General features: G+C 39.3%; 1 protein-coding gene across 1 annotated transcript in view; it reads right to left on the reverse strand.

The window, feature by feature from the left end:
* LOC127414423 (protocadherin-15-like) overlaps nucleotides 1-16,809 on the reverse strand; it is a 254,255-nt gene that overhangs the window by 92,650 nt on the left and 144,796 nt on the right. Inside the window, exons 18-20 of the mRNA XM_051652444.1 lie at nucleotides 12,926-13,019; nucleotides 10,907-11,035; nucleotides 196-501 (exon numbers count right to left, since the gene is read on the reverse strand). Of these exons, the coding sequence (XP_051508404.1) occupies nucleotides 196-501; nucleotides 10,907-11,035; nucleotides 12,926-13,019 (529 nt within the window). The remainder of the gene's footprint in view (nucleotides 1-195; nucleotides 502-10,906; nucleotides 11,036-12,925; nucleotides 13,020-16,809) is intronic.

Raw genomic sequence — 16,809 nt, forward strand, 5'->3', positions numbered from 1 at the left:
AATCAATTATCAACTTTTGTATACAGTGCCCAAATCAAATATGGTGACTAACTTTATTATATACTTTTCAATAGTTTACCTCACTCAGCAACATCAAATCATGAAGTATTCAGACCAAAGAGAACTCTATAACCAAACAGAATGTTAAGAACATCTTGGAGTTATCGATGAGTCAATCACAAGCGGATCACTTACACTCAGTCTCAGAATGATGGTTCCAGCTGGGGTGTTCTCTGGAACGTTCACTGTGTAAGTGGGCTGGGAAAACACTGGGCTGTTGTCATTGATGTCGGTTACCTCCACCAGCAGTGTGATGGTGGTCCTGCGGGGGTCCACTGCCCCATCAGACACCTCCACGATCAGATTGTACCAGCTCCGCATCTCCCGGTCCAACGGCACCGCCGTGAAAATGCTGCCCGTGGCGTTTATGGTGAAGAGAGATGCAAAGGACAGCAGCCGGTACCGGACCTCACCATTGAGCCCGGCGTCAGCATCAGTGGCCTGAAACCAGAGACACACTCATGATCGTACACTTTAATTGATATATTAAGCATTTCTGCTTGATTGGAATGACATTTCACCACCCTGAGGCAGGGGCAACAGACCTATGCAAGAAAAACGTGTTTACATGAGATTTAAAATTATTAGGATTTTCTCAGGTTTTAAGCTCGGGTTGGATAAGCTGCCAGAATGTTAATGTTTTAAATAACTAAGATATTAAATTGTTGGCATTTCAGTCTAGCCATTTCAGATATGAGCTACAGACTAGACTTCTGGATTAATACATTGCTTACACTATTTATTACATTGTAAAAGGTTGTTTTAAAATATCTGAGCAAACTGTAAGTTGATCTGATAATGTATCTCAAAGCCAAGGTAGTGTCGAACATCCACAAGGCCATTTACAAAAGGCTGTTTGGATCTGGGTTCAAAAGTTCAGAGTTTTTAAGGACCAATGATTTCATGAAAACTGAATTTTTACTCTAGACACTCACAGCACAGCCTTCATAATGAATAAAGCGAGAGTAGAAATAAATTAATAAAGAAAAAGCACAAATAATCTCTGGTTGTTCTATAGGGGAAAGAAATAAATAATTGTTTAACTAATCCTAATTCCTGTGTGATTAGAAGGGCTCATTTGTATGTGAGAAGGGGAGCCGTGCAAGGCTGTAACGGTTTCAGAGGTGCCTGCCATAATTCCTTCCTGAAGTAATTACACATGCAGATGGCAGAGAGAGCGAGAGCGAGAGCGAGAGAGAGGGTTATTACAGAAACACAGTGAGTAACCAACATGAGCGACAGAGGAGAGGAATATGAAGGGATGAAGGGACAAAATCCAAATGCAGGCGAATGGAAATAAGTGAAATGAAAGGAGCATGTCTGAGCCCTGAGAAATTACCGCCACATCTGAGCAGTGAGAATTCAAAGTGACGCCTATGGCCGCTCTCGCCAGCCGTCCTCATCAAAACATCCTTACAGCACGCTCACACGACATCTGCTTGCCTCAATAATTAACTAATGGAATGAATATGTAAAAAGAATGATAAATAAACAAACAAACAACACTACACAATGTGTAAATAAAAAACTGTTTCCTAATGTCAGTGTTGTTTGCCATCACGAGTCAGAACAGTCAAGCCTGCAGGATTGTGACCTCCCCAAGAGAGTTTCTCAACAGCTGCCGTGTGGCATTTTCATTTCACTCATGTAGTTCTTTGGTTTTTATGTCTCCATTTACACCAAGAGCGTAAATACTTTGGTCAATTACATGCTTTAATGCAAGATACAACCATCTGATAACACAAAATTATCTCACTTTAATGCAGTGATTGTGTGATTAAGCAATAAGCACAACAGCAATAAGCAATTTTTATCTGCTGCATGTCATGCACAACAGCTTTTAGCCAATTTGGGCTTTGCATGGTTAAATGGCTTTGGGTTTTGAGCTTTGTAGTACACACTGTTAGTTTGGAGTCTGTGTGTGGTGTATGATTTCTTATGTGTGAAATAAGTATCCATGCAAGTATGCTTGTTTGTTTGTCACAGCAGAAGAAGAATCCAGGTGGTTGTGATCTCCTCTGGGATCCGTGTGTATATTTGAGTGAGAGAGAACTCAACGTTTGGTAGGCACTTGTGTTTCGTGAACATGGGAGACTACACAGAACATGTCCCTGCGATGAGGGGATGATGAAATTAAAAGAGAGAGGGTGAAAACATACGTAGAGAACAGGGCACAAGCTCAGACCTGAGTAATTACTCAGTTAATTAACATCTGACACTTACTTTCACTCATGTCCAAAATTAAGATTTGAAATTAATCAAGAACCGTTTTATATACTTAAGATATGTAATGAGATGCATGTAAGAGATACAGACTATCTTTATTTCACAAAATAGTTGTTTATATGACACCATGTATTTAAAGATACTTTAAAAACGTAAAAAAAAAAAATCTTTTAAATGTTTTGTTTAAATATATTAAAAATCTCATAAAAAAATCAAAACATGAAACTTTAAACAAATTCTTTATAGCACTGAAATCTATTACCAAAATAGTATTAAATATATATATATATATATATATATATATATATATATATATATATATATATACAGGTGCATCTCAATAAATTAGAATGTCGTGGAGAAGTTCATTTATTTCAGTAATTCAACTCAAATTGTGAAACCCGTGTATTAAATAAATTCAATGCACACAGACTGAAGTAGTTTAAGTCTTTGGTTCTTTTAATTGTGATGATTTTGGCTCACATTTAACAAAAACCCACCAATTCACTATCTCAAAAAATTAGAATACATCATAAGACCAATAAAAAAAAACATTTTTAGTGAATTGTTGGCCTTCTGGAAAGTATGTTCATTTACTGTATATGTACTCAATACTTGGTAGGGGCTCCTTTTGCTTTAATTACTGCCTCAATTCGGCGTGGCATGGAGGTGATCAGTTTGTGGCACTGCTGAGGTGGTATGGAAGCCCAGGTTTCTTTGACAGTGGCCTTCAGCTCATCTGCATTTTTTGGTCTCTTGTTTCTCATTTTCCTCTTGACAATACCCCATAGATTCTCTATGGGGTTCAGGTCTGGTGAGTTTGCTGGCCAGTCAAGCACACCAACACCATGGTCATTTAACCAACTTTTGGTGCTTTTGGCAGTGTGGGCAGGTGCCAAATCCTGCTGGAAAATGAAATCAGCATCTTTAAAAAGCTGGTCAGCAGAAGGAAGCATGAAGTGCTCCAAAATTTCTTGGTAAACGGGTGCAGTGACTTTGGTTTTCAAAAAACACAATGGACCAACACCAGCAGATGACATTGCACCCCAGATCATCACAGACTGTGGAAACTTAACACTGGACTTCAAGCAACTTGGGCTATGAGCTTCTCCACCCTTCCTCCAGACTCTAGGACCTTGGTTTCCAAATGAAATACAAAACTTGCTCTCATCTGAAAAGAGGACTTTGGACCACTGGGCAACAGTCCAGTTCTTCTTCTCCTTAGCCCAGGTAAGATGCCTCTGACGTTGTCTGTGGTTCAGGAGTGGCTTAACAAGAGGAATACGACAACTGTAGCCAAATTCCTTGACATGTCTGTGTGTGGTGGCTCTTGATGCCTTGACCCCAGCCTCAGTCCATTCCTTGTGAAGTTCACCCAAATTCTTGAATCGATTTTGCTTGACAATCATAAGGCTGCGGTTCACTTGGTTGGTTGTGCATCTTTTTCTTCCACACTTTTTCCTTCCACTCAACTTTCTGTTAACATGCTTGGATACAGCACTCTGTGAACAGCCAGCTTCTTTGGCAATGAATGTTTGTGGCTTACCCTCCTTGTGAAGGGTGTCAATGATTGTCTTCTGGACAACTGTCAGATCAGCAGTCTTCCCCATGATTGTGTAGCCTAGTGAACCAAACTGAGAGACCATTTTGAAGGCTCAGGAAACCTTTGCAGGTGTTTTGAGTTGATTAGCTGATTGGCATGTCACCATATTCTAATTTTTTGAGATAGTGAATTGGTGGGTTTTTGTTAAATGTGAGCCAAAATCATCACAATTAAAAGAACCAAAGACTTAAACTACTTCAGTCTGTGTGCATTGAATTTATTTAATACACGGGTTTCACAATTTGAGTTGAATTACTGAAATAAATGAACTTCTCCACAACATTCTAATTTATTGAGATGCACCTGTATATATATAATTCCCAAAGGTGTGGATGGAGGAGCACCAGATCAAGTCATGGCCAGCCCAATCTCCAGACCTGAACCCCATTGAAAACCTCTGGAATGTGATCAAGAGGAAGATGGATGGCTACAAGTCATCAAACAAAGCCAAGCTTCTTGAATGTTTGTGCCAGGAGTGGCATAAAGTCACCCAACAGCAATGTGAAAGACTGGCAGAGAGCACGCCAAGATGCATGAAAGCAGTGATTGAAAATCAAGGTTATTCCACCAAATGTTGATTTTTGAACTCTTCCTAAATTAAAGCATCAATATTGTGTTGTTTAAAATTGAATATGAACTTGTTTTCTTTGCATTATTTGAGGTCTGAAAACACAGCATCTTTTTTGGTTAATCTGACCAGTAGTGATTTTCTGCACATAAATGCTCTAAATGACAATATTTTTATTTGGAATTTGAGATAAATGTTGTCACTACTTTACAGAATAAAAAACAATGTTCATTTTACTCAAACACATACCTGGTAACTCCAGAGAAACTGATAATTTTGCAGTGGTCTCTTAAGTTTTTTCCAGAGCTGTATATATATATTAATTTATTATTTATTTAATATAATAAATATTTCAAGAGGGGTGACTCATAGCATAATTCTATAAGAAACACTGCAACACGCAACAAATGCCACTACATTTCCACGTATATCGACCATGAACATAGGCCAACACGTGCCATCACACCTGTTAATCACATCAACTCCAAACTCACTGGTCAAGACATCACAGCATAACAACTGAGCGGTAAAGAAAAGCATGATTCCAAAACGAATGACAACATGGCATTGTGAATGAAAGCCTGTCATGTCTTTCATTGATTATCTTTCTAAACAATAAAAGTATGATTAATCAAACACACTAATTAAAAATGTACACTGCTTTGCAGAGCAGAACAGAGGCAGTCATCGGGGACAGACTGTAAATGACTAATGACTGTAATTTACGTTGACTTAATTGGGTAAGAATAGATAGTGCTGTTTGCCGATCTGAGCTGCATGCATGGTTGGGAGGGTTACTTTTGAAATGTATTCCACTACAGATTACAGAATACATGCTGTAAAATGTTATTTGTAACATATTCTGTTAGATTACTCAAGGTCACTAACATATTCTAAATACATCTTCAGCACTGGTACATTTTTTCACTTGTTTTGATTATAAAAACTCTGCCAGCTCAGTAAGACAAAATACACGTTAAAAATACATTCTCTGAAATACCTAATATCTTATGCAATGTTGTTTCTAAAAAAAGATCAATCAAATGTATCTCATTTTAAGGATTTTTAGATATTTTTAGAAAACAATACAAAAATATCAAAGGTCTTACTTGAAAAAAAGAAATTATGATTCAACATGAATTTTCTTGATAAAAAAATCTGATTGTGCCTGGTCACATGTGCATGTAAAATGGCTAGAAATAGCATTTTAGCTTAGCGTAAAGCTGACAATTTACACAAGGTTTATTTCTATTTCTTCTGCTCCAAACTTACTTCAAACTTACTTCTATGTCTGCTCGTATGAATGTAACTCATCATAACAAAGTGTTTCACCGCTGTTCAAATGCACTTTGGATCGCATCATTTATATGTATAAATGTTTTCCATCTGAAAGGACTAAATATTAAATGAAACAAATGACAATAAAATGCAAAATAATCTCTTCATTAATCAAAATACTTTTTGAATGTAACTGTATTCTAATTACCAATGAATTAAATTGTAAATGTAGTGGAATACAGTTACTTATATTTTATATTGTAAATACGTAATCCCGTTACATGTATTACATTACTCCCCAACCCTGGCTGCATGACAGGTGAAGCTGCAACAGGTGTGAAAGTAGCAGTTACAGCTGGTGGCGCAGCCGGAAATAAACTTACAAAGATGAACATTACAGTCTTTTAAGACAAAGGACAACTGGCTCTAACAAGGACAGAAAGAGATGTGGAAGGCCAGATGTACGACTAAACAAGAGGATAAGTACATCAGAGTCTTTAGTTTGAGAAATAGACGCCTCACATGTCCAGAGCTGACAGCTTCATTGAATTCTACCCGCTCAACACCAGTTTCATGTACAACTGTAAAGAGAACACTCAGGGGTGCAGGCCTTTTGGGAAGAATTTCAAAGAAAAAGCCACTTTTGAAACAGAAAATCAAATGAAAAGTGGGCAAAGAAACACAAACATTGGACAACAGATAATTGGAAAAGAGTGTTATGGATCTTAACCCCAGTGAGCTTTTGTGGGATCAACTAGACTGTAAGTTGAGAAGTGCCTGACAAGACAGCCAAATCTATGGCAAGTGCTACAGGAAGCATGGGGTGAAATGTCACCTGAGTATCTGGACAAACTGACAGCTAGAATGCCAAGGATCTGCAAAGCTGTCATTGCTGCACGTGGAGGATTTTTTGATGAGAACTCTTTGAAGTATTTTAAGAAGTTCTGAATTTTTTTTCCAAATTGTAATAGTAATTTTTCACGTTATTAATGTCCTGACTATACATTGTGATCAGTTGAATGCCACTGTGGTGAATAAAAGTACCAATTTCTTTCCATAAGAGCAAAATCAGTACATTATTCCAAACTGTTGGCTGCCAGTGTATATTCATAAACTCAGCAAAAAAAGAAACGTCCTTTTTTCAGGACACTGTATTTTAAAGATCATTTTGTAAAAATCCAAATAACTTTACAGATGTTTATTGTAAAGGGTTTAAACAATGTTTTCCATGCTTGTTCAATGAGCCATAAACAATTAATGAACATACACCTGTGGAACGGTCGTTAAGACACTAACAGCTTACAGACGGTAGGCAATTAAGGTCACAGTTATAAAAACTTAGGACACTAAAGAGGCCTTTCTACTGACTCCACCAAAAGAAAGATGCCCAGGGTCCCTGCTCATCTGCATGAACGTGCCTTAGACATGCTGCATGGAGGCATGAGGACTGCAGATGTGGCCAGGGCAATAAATTGTGTTGGGCCTCATGTATTCAGACAGAAGACAAAGGCAGGCCTAACACAGTCGTTAAACCTAACTCAGGCCCCCACATAAGTCATAAATCTTACTGATAAAAACCGCGCCAAAATCAAACAAAGGGAGTCCAAAACAGACTACAAATCCAATGAAGCCTTGCTCACTAAAGGATCGAACTCTCAACTCCTATTGGATGAGGCACACAACAGAACGTCCCTCAACCATGACATCATCAGGAGTAGAAATACCTCTGAAATGCTTCCAGGATTTGCTTCCAGCAACTTTGCTCGCCATGTGTAGACTACACTCATCGCTGCTCTCAGGTGTAGCCTCGTGGCACAAGGAAGTAACATCTGACTTGAAACTGTGGCCATACAATCTCCATCTCAATGGACGAGTTGAGATTACTCTGTGTTCCACCGAACACTCTAAAGGATCCGAAGGAGACCGGCGAGCAATCCGCATCTTCATCCGTTTGCCTGCAGAAGTGAAGAGAGAAAAGATTTCTCTTCCATCTTCAATCAAGTCAACATTGCTGATTTCTCCGCCACCCCGCCGAGAATCAGCAGCCGTACCGCCCGCCGACAGAGCGAGGAAACGGCCTCCTGTCATCACCCAAGCCTTGAGGAACCGAGTCTGAGTTAAAGGACGGATGAACACACATTCTGCATCCTCCTGCGATTCAAGTAAGAGGTTTACGTCTGGGCAGAGATAGAATATTATAGTGTGTTATTCTTGTGTATCAATGTTATTGCTTGTACAGTTTACGGACCACCATGTCCGCTCATTATTAATACTCAGGGTATTAATTATCACGAATTTGATTTGCTGTATTGTAGTCCAACCACACTGGGCTGTTGTGCATTTCCGCCATCGCGGGTGAGACCGGCAAACTGAGTTTATCCATTAAAGAATCAAAGACCGCGGGACGGTTTACGAGCTTACGAGGGTTTACGGTTTCTCTCCCACGATCGCGAAATCAGCTTTGGGGCCGTCACTTAATTCTCTCTCTCTCTCTCTCTCTCGTAATAACCACACACACACACACACACACGCGACCCCTCACAAACATTCTGGCACACATTTTTGGCTAGTAGATAGCTTCGTGATAAAGCTCAGCTTTGTCCCTAAGCTTCCATTGACTGGTTTCTCTCTACCCATATTCGCGGCCATATTCCCAAGTCTCGCATGACATACTCTCCACGAGAGTCACGTCCGCCATTTTGTGTGCGTCCCTCCTTACATACACACACATACTCTCACACCCACACCTTATGCGTTATAGGATTATTTTAGTTTCCATATCTAATCATATCACTGTTTAGTTTGTAGTTGTAAGTCGGAAGTTTATTGACTGCATTGTATTAATTATTAATAGATATTACTGCATAAATAAACTTTGTTATATTACAAAGAGAAGTGTTTTGGTTTGTTTTGCATACACCTGTGTCATGCTGACGGGATGTCAGTGCTCGGATTCAAGCCTTCATTCACTGTTTTTTTTTTCCCCGAAAATTGTTATTCTTTGGATGTCGATTTTCCTAAGAAAACAATCTAATATTGAGACTATAATACTATCTGGTTATTAGTCCCTGATTCCAGGGTGGAGCCCCATCAATGTTAATCCTTATTAATATTCTATAGATTTTTGATAATTGATAATTATCTTCGATGATTGTTGAATTTGAATGATCAATAAGCTAGTGTTAATTTTAATTAATGTTTCATCGATGTTAACAGTTAACAATTATCTTTGATAATTGTTGATTTAAAGGATTAGAAAAGCTAACATTGATTCTCATCAATGTTCTATTGATTTTAATAATGAATAATTATCTTTGATAATTATTAATTATTGCTAATAACCAAACCCGCTCCTAAAGGTAACACACTACATTTACTGGAGCCCCATATGAGGTTTTAATGAGTTAAGATTCAATTAATTAATTTAAATATTAATTAATAACTAAAGAAATAATTATCAATTATTTCTGATAGTAACACTGATCTAAACAAACAGTAAAGCCCTACAATTGCAACGTCCATACTGTGAGACACCTAAGACAGCGCTACAGGGAGACAGAAAGGACGGCTGATCATCCTCGCAGTGGCAGACTACGTGTAACAACACCTGCACAGGATCGGTACATCCGAATATCACACCTGTGGGACAGGTACAGGATGGCAACAACAACTGCCCAAGTTACACCAGGAACACACAATCTCTCCATCAGTGCTCAGACTGTCCGCAATGGGCTGAGAGAGGCTGGACTGAGGGTTTGTAGGCCTAATGTAAGGCAGGTCCTTACCAGACATCACCAGCACCAACTTCGCCTATGGGCACAAACCCACATTCACTGGACTAGACTGGATTGGCAAAAAGTGCTCTTCACTGACGAGTCATGGTTTTGTCTCCCCAGGGGTGATTGTCGGACTTGCGGTTATCATCGAAGGAATGAGCGTTACACCGAGGCCTGTACTCTGGAGCGGGATCGATTTGGAGGTGGAGGGTCCGTCATGTTCTGGGCGGTGTGTCACAGCATCATCATACTGAGCTTGTTGTCATTGCAGGCAATCTCAACGCTTTGCGTTACAGGGAAGACATCCTCCTCCCTCATGTGGTACCCTTCCTGCAGGCTCATCCTGACATGACCCTCCAGCATGACAATTCCACCAGCCATACTGCTTGTTCTGTGCGTGATTTCCTGCAAGACAGGAATGTCAGTGTTCTGCCATGGTCAGCGAAGAGCCCGGATCTCAATCCCATTGAGCACGTCTGGGACCTGTTGGATCAGAGGGTGAGGGCTAGGGCCATTCCCCCCAGAAATGTCCGGGAACTTGCAAGTGCCTTGGTTAACGCAGCTGGTGGTCACACCAGATAATTACTGCTACTTTTGATTTTAACCCCCCCCCCACTTGTTCAGTTAATGTCTTAGTTGTTGAATCTTTTTATGTTCATACAAATATTTACACATGTTAAGTTTACTGACAATAAAAGCAGTTGAAAGTGAGAGGACATTTCTTTTTTGCTGAGTTTAGTTGTTGTACTGTTTTAGGCCTAATTGTTTAAATAATGACAAAAACACTATAGTGACTAAAGTTTCTGGAAAGTTACGTTTTTTAAACTTTCAAATGGTATGTAGCCATACTTTTAATTGCCTCTAGGGGATTAATACATTTGTAAACTGAAAGTGACCCAAATTAAAAGATCCTTTATTTATTTATTTTTTTCCCTTTTTCACCCAATTTGGAATGCCCAATTCCCAGTGTGCTTTTAAGTCCTCGTGGTCAGGTAGTGATTTGCCACAATCCGGGTGGCGGAGGATGAATCCCAGTTGCCTCCGCATCTGAGACCATCAACCCGCGCATCTTATCACGTGGCTTGTTGAGCGCATTGCCACGGAGACATAGTGCGTGGGGAGGCTTCACGCCATCCACTGCGGCATCCGTGCTCAACTCACCACACGCTCCACTGAGAACGTACCACATTATAGCGACCACAAGGAGGTTACCCCATGTGACTCTACCCTCCCTAGCAACCAGGCCAATTTGGTTGCTTAGGAGACCTGGCTGGAGTCACTCAGCACGCCCTGGGATTCGAACTAGCGAACTCCAGGGGTGGTAGCCAGCATCTTTTACCACTGAGCTACCCAGGCCCCCTAAAAGTTCCTTTATTTACTTTTTATGGTACTTACTCTGACTTGACCAACAAACACATTGGCCTCTTCCTCCTGCACTGTCAGGTTTCTGGGTAGTGTGAGGTCAAAGGTGGGGTCGTTGTCATTAACGTCTGTGACGACAATGCTGACTGTCGCAGTGGAAGTCTGCAAATACAGATGAATTAGATACCAGTTGTATTCAAGTTATTACAACCAGTTTGATTTAGTCAAGTATGATATGATATTGGATCCACATCTTTGTTGGTCCTGGAAAACAGCATTCCGATCAACCAATCACATTTTAGTGTTACGTTTAAGGCTGGTGTTAGGGGCTTTAACAACGCTCTGATGCTTTGATTTTAGGTGTACATTAGGGTTGTGGTCAAGATTTGTGCCATGATTGTTTGATAAGAATGCTCTTCGAGGACAAACAAACGATGTTGATCCAAGATCATGTCGCACTTGCCTAAATTACATGCAACAATTAAATACGTTATGTTCAGATGAAAGGGTTTGCAAATAATTTGGATAAAAACGACTTTCTTGTGTATATCAACTTACAAAACTTTACGGGCGTCCCTTCACTCTGACATACACTCTGTCTGATTATCTTTGCTTTTTGTTGCCTTTTTAAATATTGCAAATGACTACTGAAAAAATAGGATCACCATTTAGTTTCTGACTACCACATTCTAGCAACACATTTGCAGAGGCTTAATTAAATCATCAGCAATTTACTTCCTGGAGCTTCAAAGTTTAGTAGCACATGGTGATGAATATTAATTCAACCTATCATTCAAAATCAGCATGAAGAGTTTAAATCTCAGTGGGATGGAGATGTGCATGAAAAATTCATTCATTCAGAAAAAAAAAATGTATATATATATATATATATATAGGAAAATTCTTCTGGAAAGGGAAATTTGCATTCAGAGATGGATTTGTTGATTTGGCAAAAATTATTTTCAGGTGAACTAGATAATATAGTGATGAACATGTTCAACATTTGCAGAGAGTCATTCAGTGTGCGTTGAGAGGCACAAACACGAATACTGAACTAAATACAAGCTGAAAACGTCTCTTCTGACATTAGCATTAAAGCTTGTTTCATCTCAGGAACAGTGTGTAGTGAATATTTAATTAAATGTCATTATGATGCTTTTAGAGGCAGAGGACGGGTTCATTAAATTAATTAAAGCTGAAGTGTGGAACTTTTGCACCACTAGCTTTACCAAACAAAACTACAAAAAAATTGTTATACTCAAAAGTAGTATAGTATACTCAAAAAGTTGTTTCAAACAACCCCTCGTCCTCATTTGGTTGGAATAACAAGTCGTCCCGACCCAAATTAACACCATTCGTTGAGTTAAAGCTGCATTTCAGGGAAATCAATCTACAGTACAAATGGCTTATTTATACTATGCATATTCATTTTAACATCAAAGAAATTACACACTTCAGCTTTAAGCAGTTTGCACAGGACGACATTTGAACAAGACCTGAAATTGAAATGAACTGATTATCTTTGTTGCCTTAACTATCTGTTATCTCTTAATTATTGTCCAGATACTAATAATAATAATAATAATAACAATAAATTCCCTGAGTGTTTTCCAAAGCAGTTGTTTAGGGCACAGATTTATAGTCTTGATCAAAACTCCAGCAAAACTCCACATATCCAGAAGATATCAGCCTGTTTTTGATAAATGAGCTATGTGCAGTTATTTAGCACATCAACATTTCTCTGTTTGTTAATGTTCTCTCAATTGAGCAGACGAGGTGATAATGGCCAACTAAGTAAATATTCTTTTAAAAAGGTGAGTGCGTTTAAACAGAAACTGAATTTGCATTTAGTCTCATTACAGAAACAGCCTTGAGGAGATTTTTGAAACTAATGAACATGCAAAGGGAAAAAATTAAATAGGAACTGCTTTTCTATCTTTTTGCAGTTGTTCTTTGTTTTCTTTGCATTTATGAGAACAGCTGTAAAGCAACTTTAGTTAGTAGTGTTGTGTAGAGGAGAGTGGTGATATTATGGAGTGTACTGAGTCTCACCCCTCCTGGGTGGCCGTCGGATGCAGTGACAATAAGGCGATACTGGTCAGCAGTCTCTCTATCCAGAGGTTTGGCCAGCAGCAGAAGACCTATACTAAACAGACACAAAACACACCCATTAACACACACAATAGAAAGTCCCTTTAAAAGGATAGTTTACCCAAAAATGAAAATTCTGTCATCACTGTAGTTTGGAGATGCGGAGATGTTAGGTAGTATGTTCATCTCAATCACCATTCACTTTCATTGCATCTTTTTCCACATACAATGTAATTGAATGGTGACTGAGGTAATTCTGCCTAACATATACTTGTGTGTTCCACTGAAGAAAGTAAGTCATATGGGTTTGGTGTTTTTCAGAAAAATATATGAACATTCTTAAAACAAGATACATTTACTTAAGAAGCAAAATGACATAAGATTTATTTATTTATTTAGAAATCTAGCAAAAATATGTGAGGTTTATACTTAAAACAAGAAAAAAACAACCAGTATTGACCTAGAATCTGACATATCACCTCACCAACTAACAAACCAGCATCTGTGATCATCCATGCTGAAACGACAGCCACAGGGACACCATTATCAACTCTAGACCAATAGGATTCCTGCAAATCACCATGTTTATCCTATAGTGAGCTCACACGCCTGTGTGTGTGTGTGTGTGTGTGTATGGGAAGGACGTTGTAAGACAGGCGGATCCTTTTAACATTTCAGTCACACACAGCAGAAGGAACAGGCTGCTGTTCTGCTTGATCATTTTTGTGTGTGTGTGTGTGTGTGTGTGTACAGGTTTAACCTCCATTGTGGGGACCAAATCCACAAGGATAGTAAAACCTGAGATCACCTACATTGTGGGGACCAGCCAGCGGTCCCCACGAGGGAAATGGCTTATTATACATACTAAACGATGTTTTTTTATTTTTAAATGTAAAAATGCAAAAAAGGATTCTGTGAGGGTTAAGTTTAGGGGTAGGTTTAGGGCATATAAATTATTGTTAGATCTGTATAAAATCCATAGAAGTCTATGGAAAGTCCCCACCTTGATATAAAACAAACATGTGTATGTATGTGAGTGTGTGTGTGTGTGTGTGTGTGTGTGTGTGTGTGTGTGTGTGTGTGTGTGTGTGTGTGTTATTTTCCTCCTTAGCTGACCCCTACAAAAGCGATACTGAACGTGTCCTTTAGAGCCTATGAATCAGTCGTATAAAACACTTCAATGGTTGGATTCTCTTTTCTTTCAGGCTCACAAACCTTCAACAGGCCACACGGCATTCAAGGCACAGTCCTTAAATTTGAATATCCTTTTTAACATCTTCTGCCGTTTCTTCAACAGAAAGGAAATCTTTTGTAAGACGGATCAATAAAGGTGAATTTTATTTCTGCTGTCACCTTACAAACCCTTCTGCTGCCATTCTTTTCAATAACATTATTGATGATATTAAAATTTACTGACAATAAAAGAGAGACAGAGGAGAGGACATGAGGCCAAATGAGTTGAGGTGAGGCTCGAAGAGATGAGACCAGACAAGGAAAGAACAGATAAGACCTGATGAGATGATAAGCAGTAAGGTGAGGCGTGAAGAGAAGAGGCAAAACAAGACCAGATTGAGATGTGACAAGACCAGATGAGACCAACAGAGTCAAGACCAGATAAGACCAGATGAGAAGAGGGAAATGAGGTGTGAAGAGACGAGATGAGACCAACTGAAACAAGACAAGACCAGAGGAGACAAGATCAGATGAGACCAGTAGAGACAATACCAAATTATATAAGAAGAGGCGAGTTGAGGTGCAAAGAGAAAAGACAAAACAAGGGCAGATGAGACAAAACTAGATGAGGCGAGACAAGACCAGATGAAACCAGATGAAACAAGACCAGCTGAGGTAAGACAAGACCAGATGACACTAAAAGAGACAAGACCAGATAAAAAGAGGGAAATTAAGTGTGAAGAGACAAGATGAGACCAACGGAGGTGAAAAAAGACCAAATGAGACAAGACCAGATGTGACCAGTAGAGACAATACCAAATTATTTAAGAAGAGATGAGTTGAGGTGCAAAGAGAAAAGATGAAACAAGTCCAGATGAGACCAGTTGAGTTAAGACAAGACCAGATGAAACTAAAAGAGAATTAGGTGTGGAGAGACAAGATGAGACCAACGGAGGTGAGACAAGACCAAATGAGACAAGACCAGATGTGACCAGTAGAGACAATACCAAATGATTTAAGAAGAGGTGAGTTGAGGTGCAAAGAGAAAAGATGAGACAAGACCAGATGTGACCAGTAGAGACAATACCAAATGAGATAAGAAGAGGTGAGTTGAGGCGCAAAGAGAAAAAATGAAACAAGGCTATATGAGACCAGATGAGGTGAGACAACACCAGATGAAACCAGACGAAACCACATGACACAAGACGAGACAAGACATGATGAGAAAAGGTGAGAGGCAAAGATAACAAAAGAAACAAGACCAGATAAGACCAGCTAAGGTTCGACAATACCAGAGGAGACCAGACCACATGACAAGAAAAGAGACGAGGTGAGGCACAAAGAGAAGAAAAAAACAAGACCAGGTGAGACCCGACAATAGAAGACCATATGAGATGATAAGAGGCAAGGTGAGGCACAAAGAAAAGAGATGAAACAAGGCCAGATAAAACCATATGAGACAAGACAGGTGAGGCAAGTCTGGTCTTCATTATCTTTTATTTTCTGTCTCTCACTCTCTCTCGCTTATCTTTGTAACTCCCTCTGTTTGTGTATGTCTTATATGCCTCCAGTCAGGCAGTTTTCATGCAGAGAGAGTCAGAGATGGATGGAGAAGAAGAGGAGGGCACAAACTGTCATCAGAGTTGACATGCACCATTCAGCCAACGGCACAAAGCCAAACAACACTCTGACTCTCAGCGCAGTTCCTCCAAACACATCCTGCTCCTCTAGAACCTCCCATGAGAAACTCCACAATCTGTGGGCACAGCTAATGTGAATTAACAGCCTCGAGGCACAGCTGTCCATTTTACACAGATCTCACTAACAATGTTTAGGTTTTATTTAAACTCCAATGATACCACTTGAAGGTCGAACCCATGGAGCTGAGGTGTCACAGCAGGTATATTGGTCCATAGATTTGTGTGACTATGAAACAATGTCACCTTGTAAGGGACACTTGATGCCTCTTAATAGGTCTCATATCAGGAACAAGCTCTCGCTATGGTAACTAAACCACTAGTGGAGGACAACCAGTGTGTAATGCTTCTTTTATTGAGAATTCATCTTCTAAAGCTGACCTAAGCAGATGTCTAGAGCTGTCACGATTACTTGATTTAATCCAATTACTCGATTAAAAAAATTCCTTGTTTACAAAATTGCAGAATCGACAAATCAAAAATAAGGTGGAAGGGATGCAGTCCACAGACGAGGGTGCGAACACATAACAACAAGAGGTGTCAGCTGTGGGACAGCACTTCACTTTAGATTTGAAAAACAATACAGAACCTAAAAAGCAACAGTCACTTTAGCAATGCAACAGTACTCAATAAGGAACTGAATGTCCAGATGCTTAAGGGCCTTTTACACGGTTCGTGGCAAGGGACAAGCTTTTGCAATCTGCAAGAGTGAAAACAATTTATCTCACGTGAATACTGTGAATATTGTATTCCCCACCCCCCAAAAATGGCTTTTAAATCTCTATAAAATAGTTTAACCACATATATAACTTATCCTCAATAAACAAGATTGGTGGGCAGACATTGTTTCTGAAAAGATCAAATATTTTATTTCCATGGCCTGTTTTCACATATTTAGGTCCTAAACTAAAATTGGTAGATCATGTTGAACTAGTTGCATTTAAAAAGTTGGGCACACCTGGAGAAGCCAATCTC

Source organism: Myxocyprinus asiaticus, chromosome 23, assembly GCF_019703515.2.
Source record: "Myxocyprinus asiaticus isolate MX2 ecotype Aquarium Trade chromosome 23, UBuf_Myxa_2, whole genome shotgun sequence".
NCBI lineage: Eukaryota > Metazoa > Chordata > Actinopteri > Cypriniformes > Catostomidae > Myxocyprinus > Myxocyprinus asiaticus.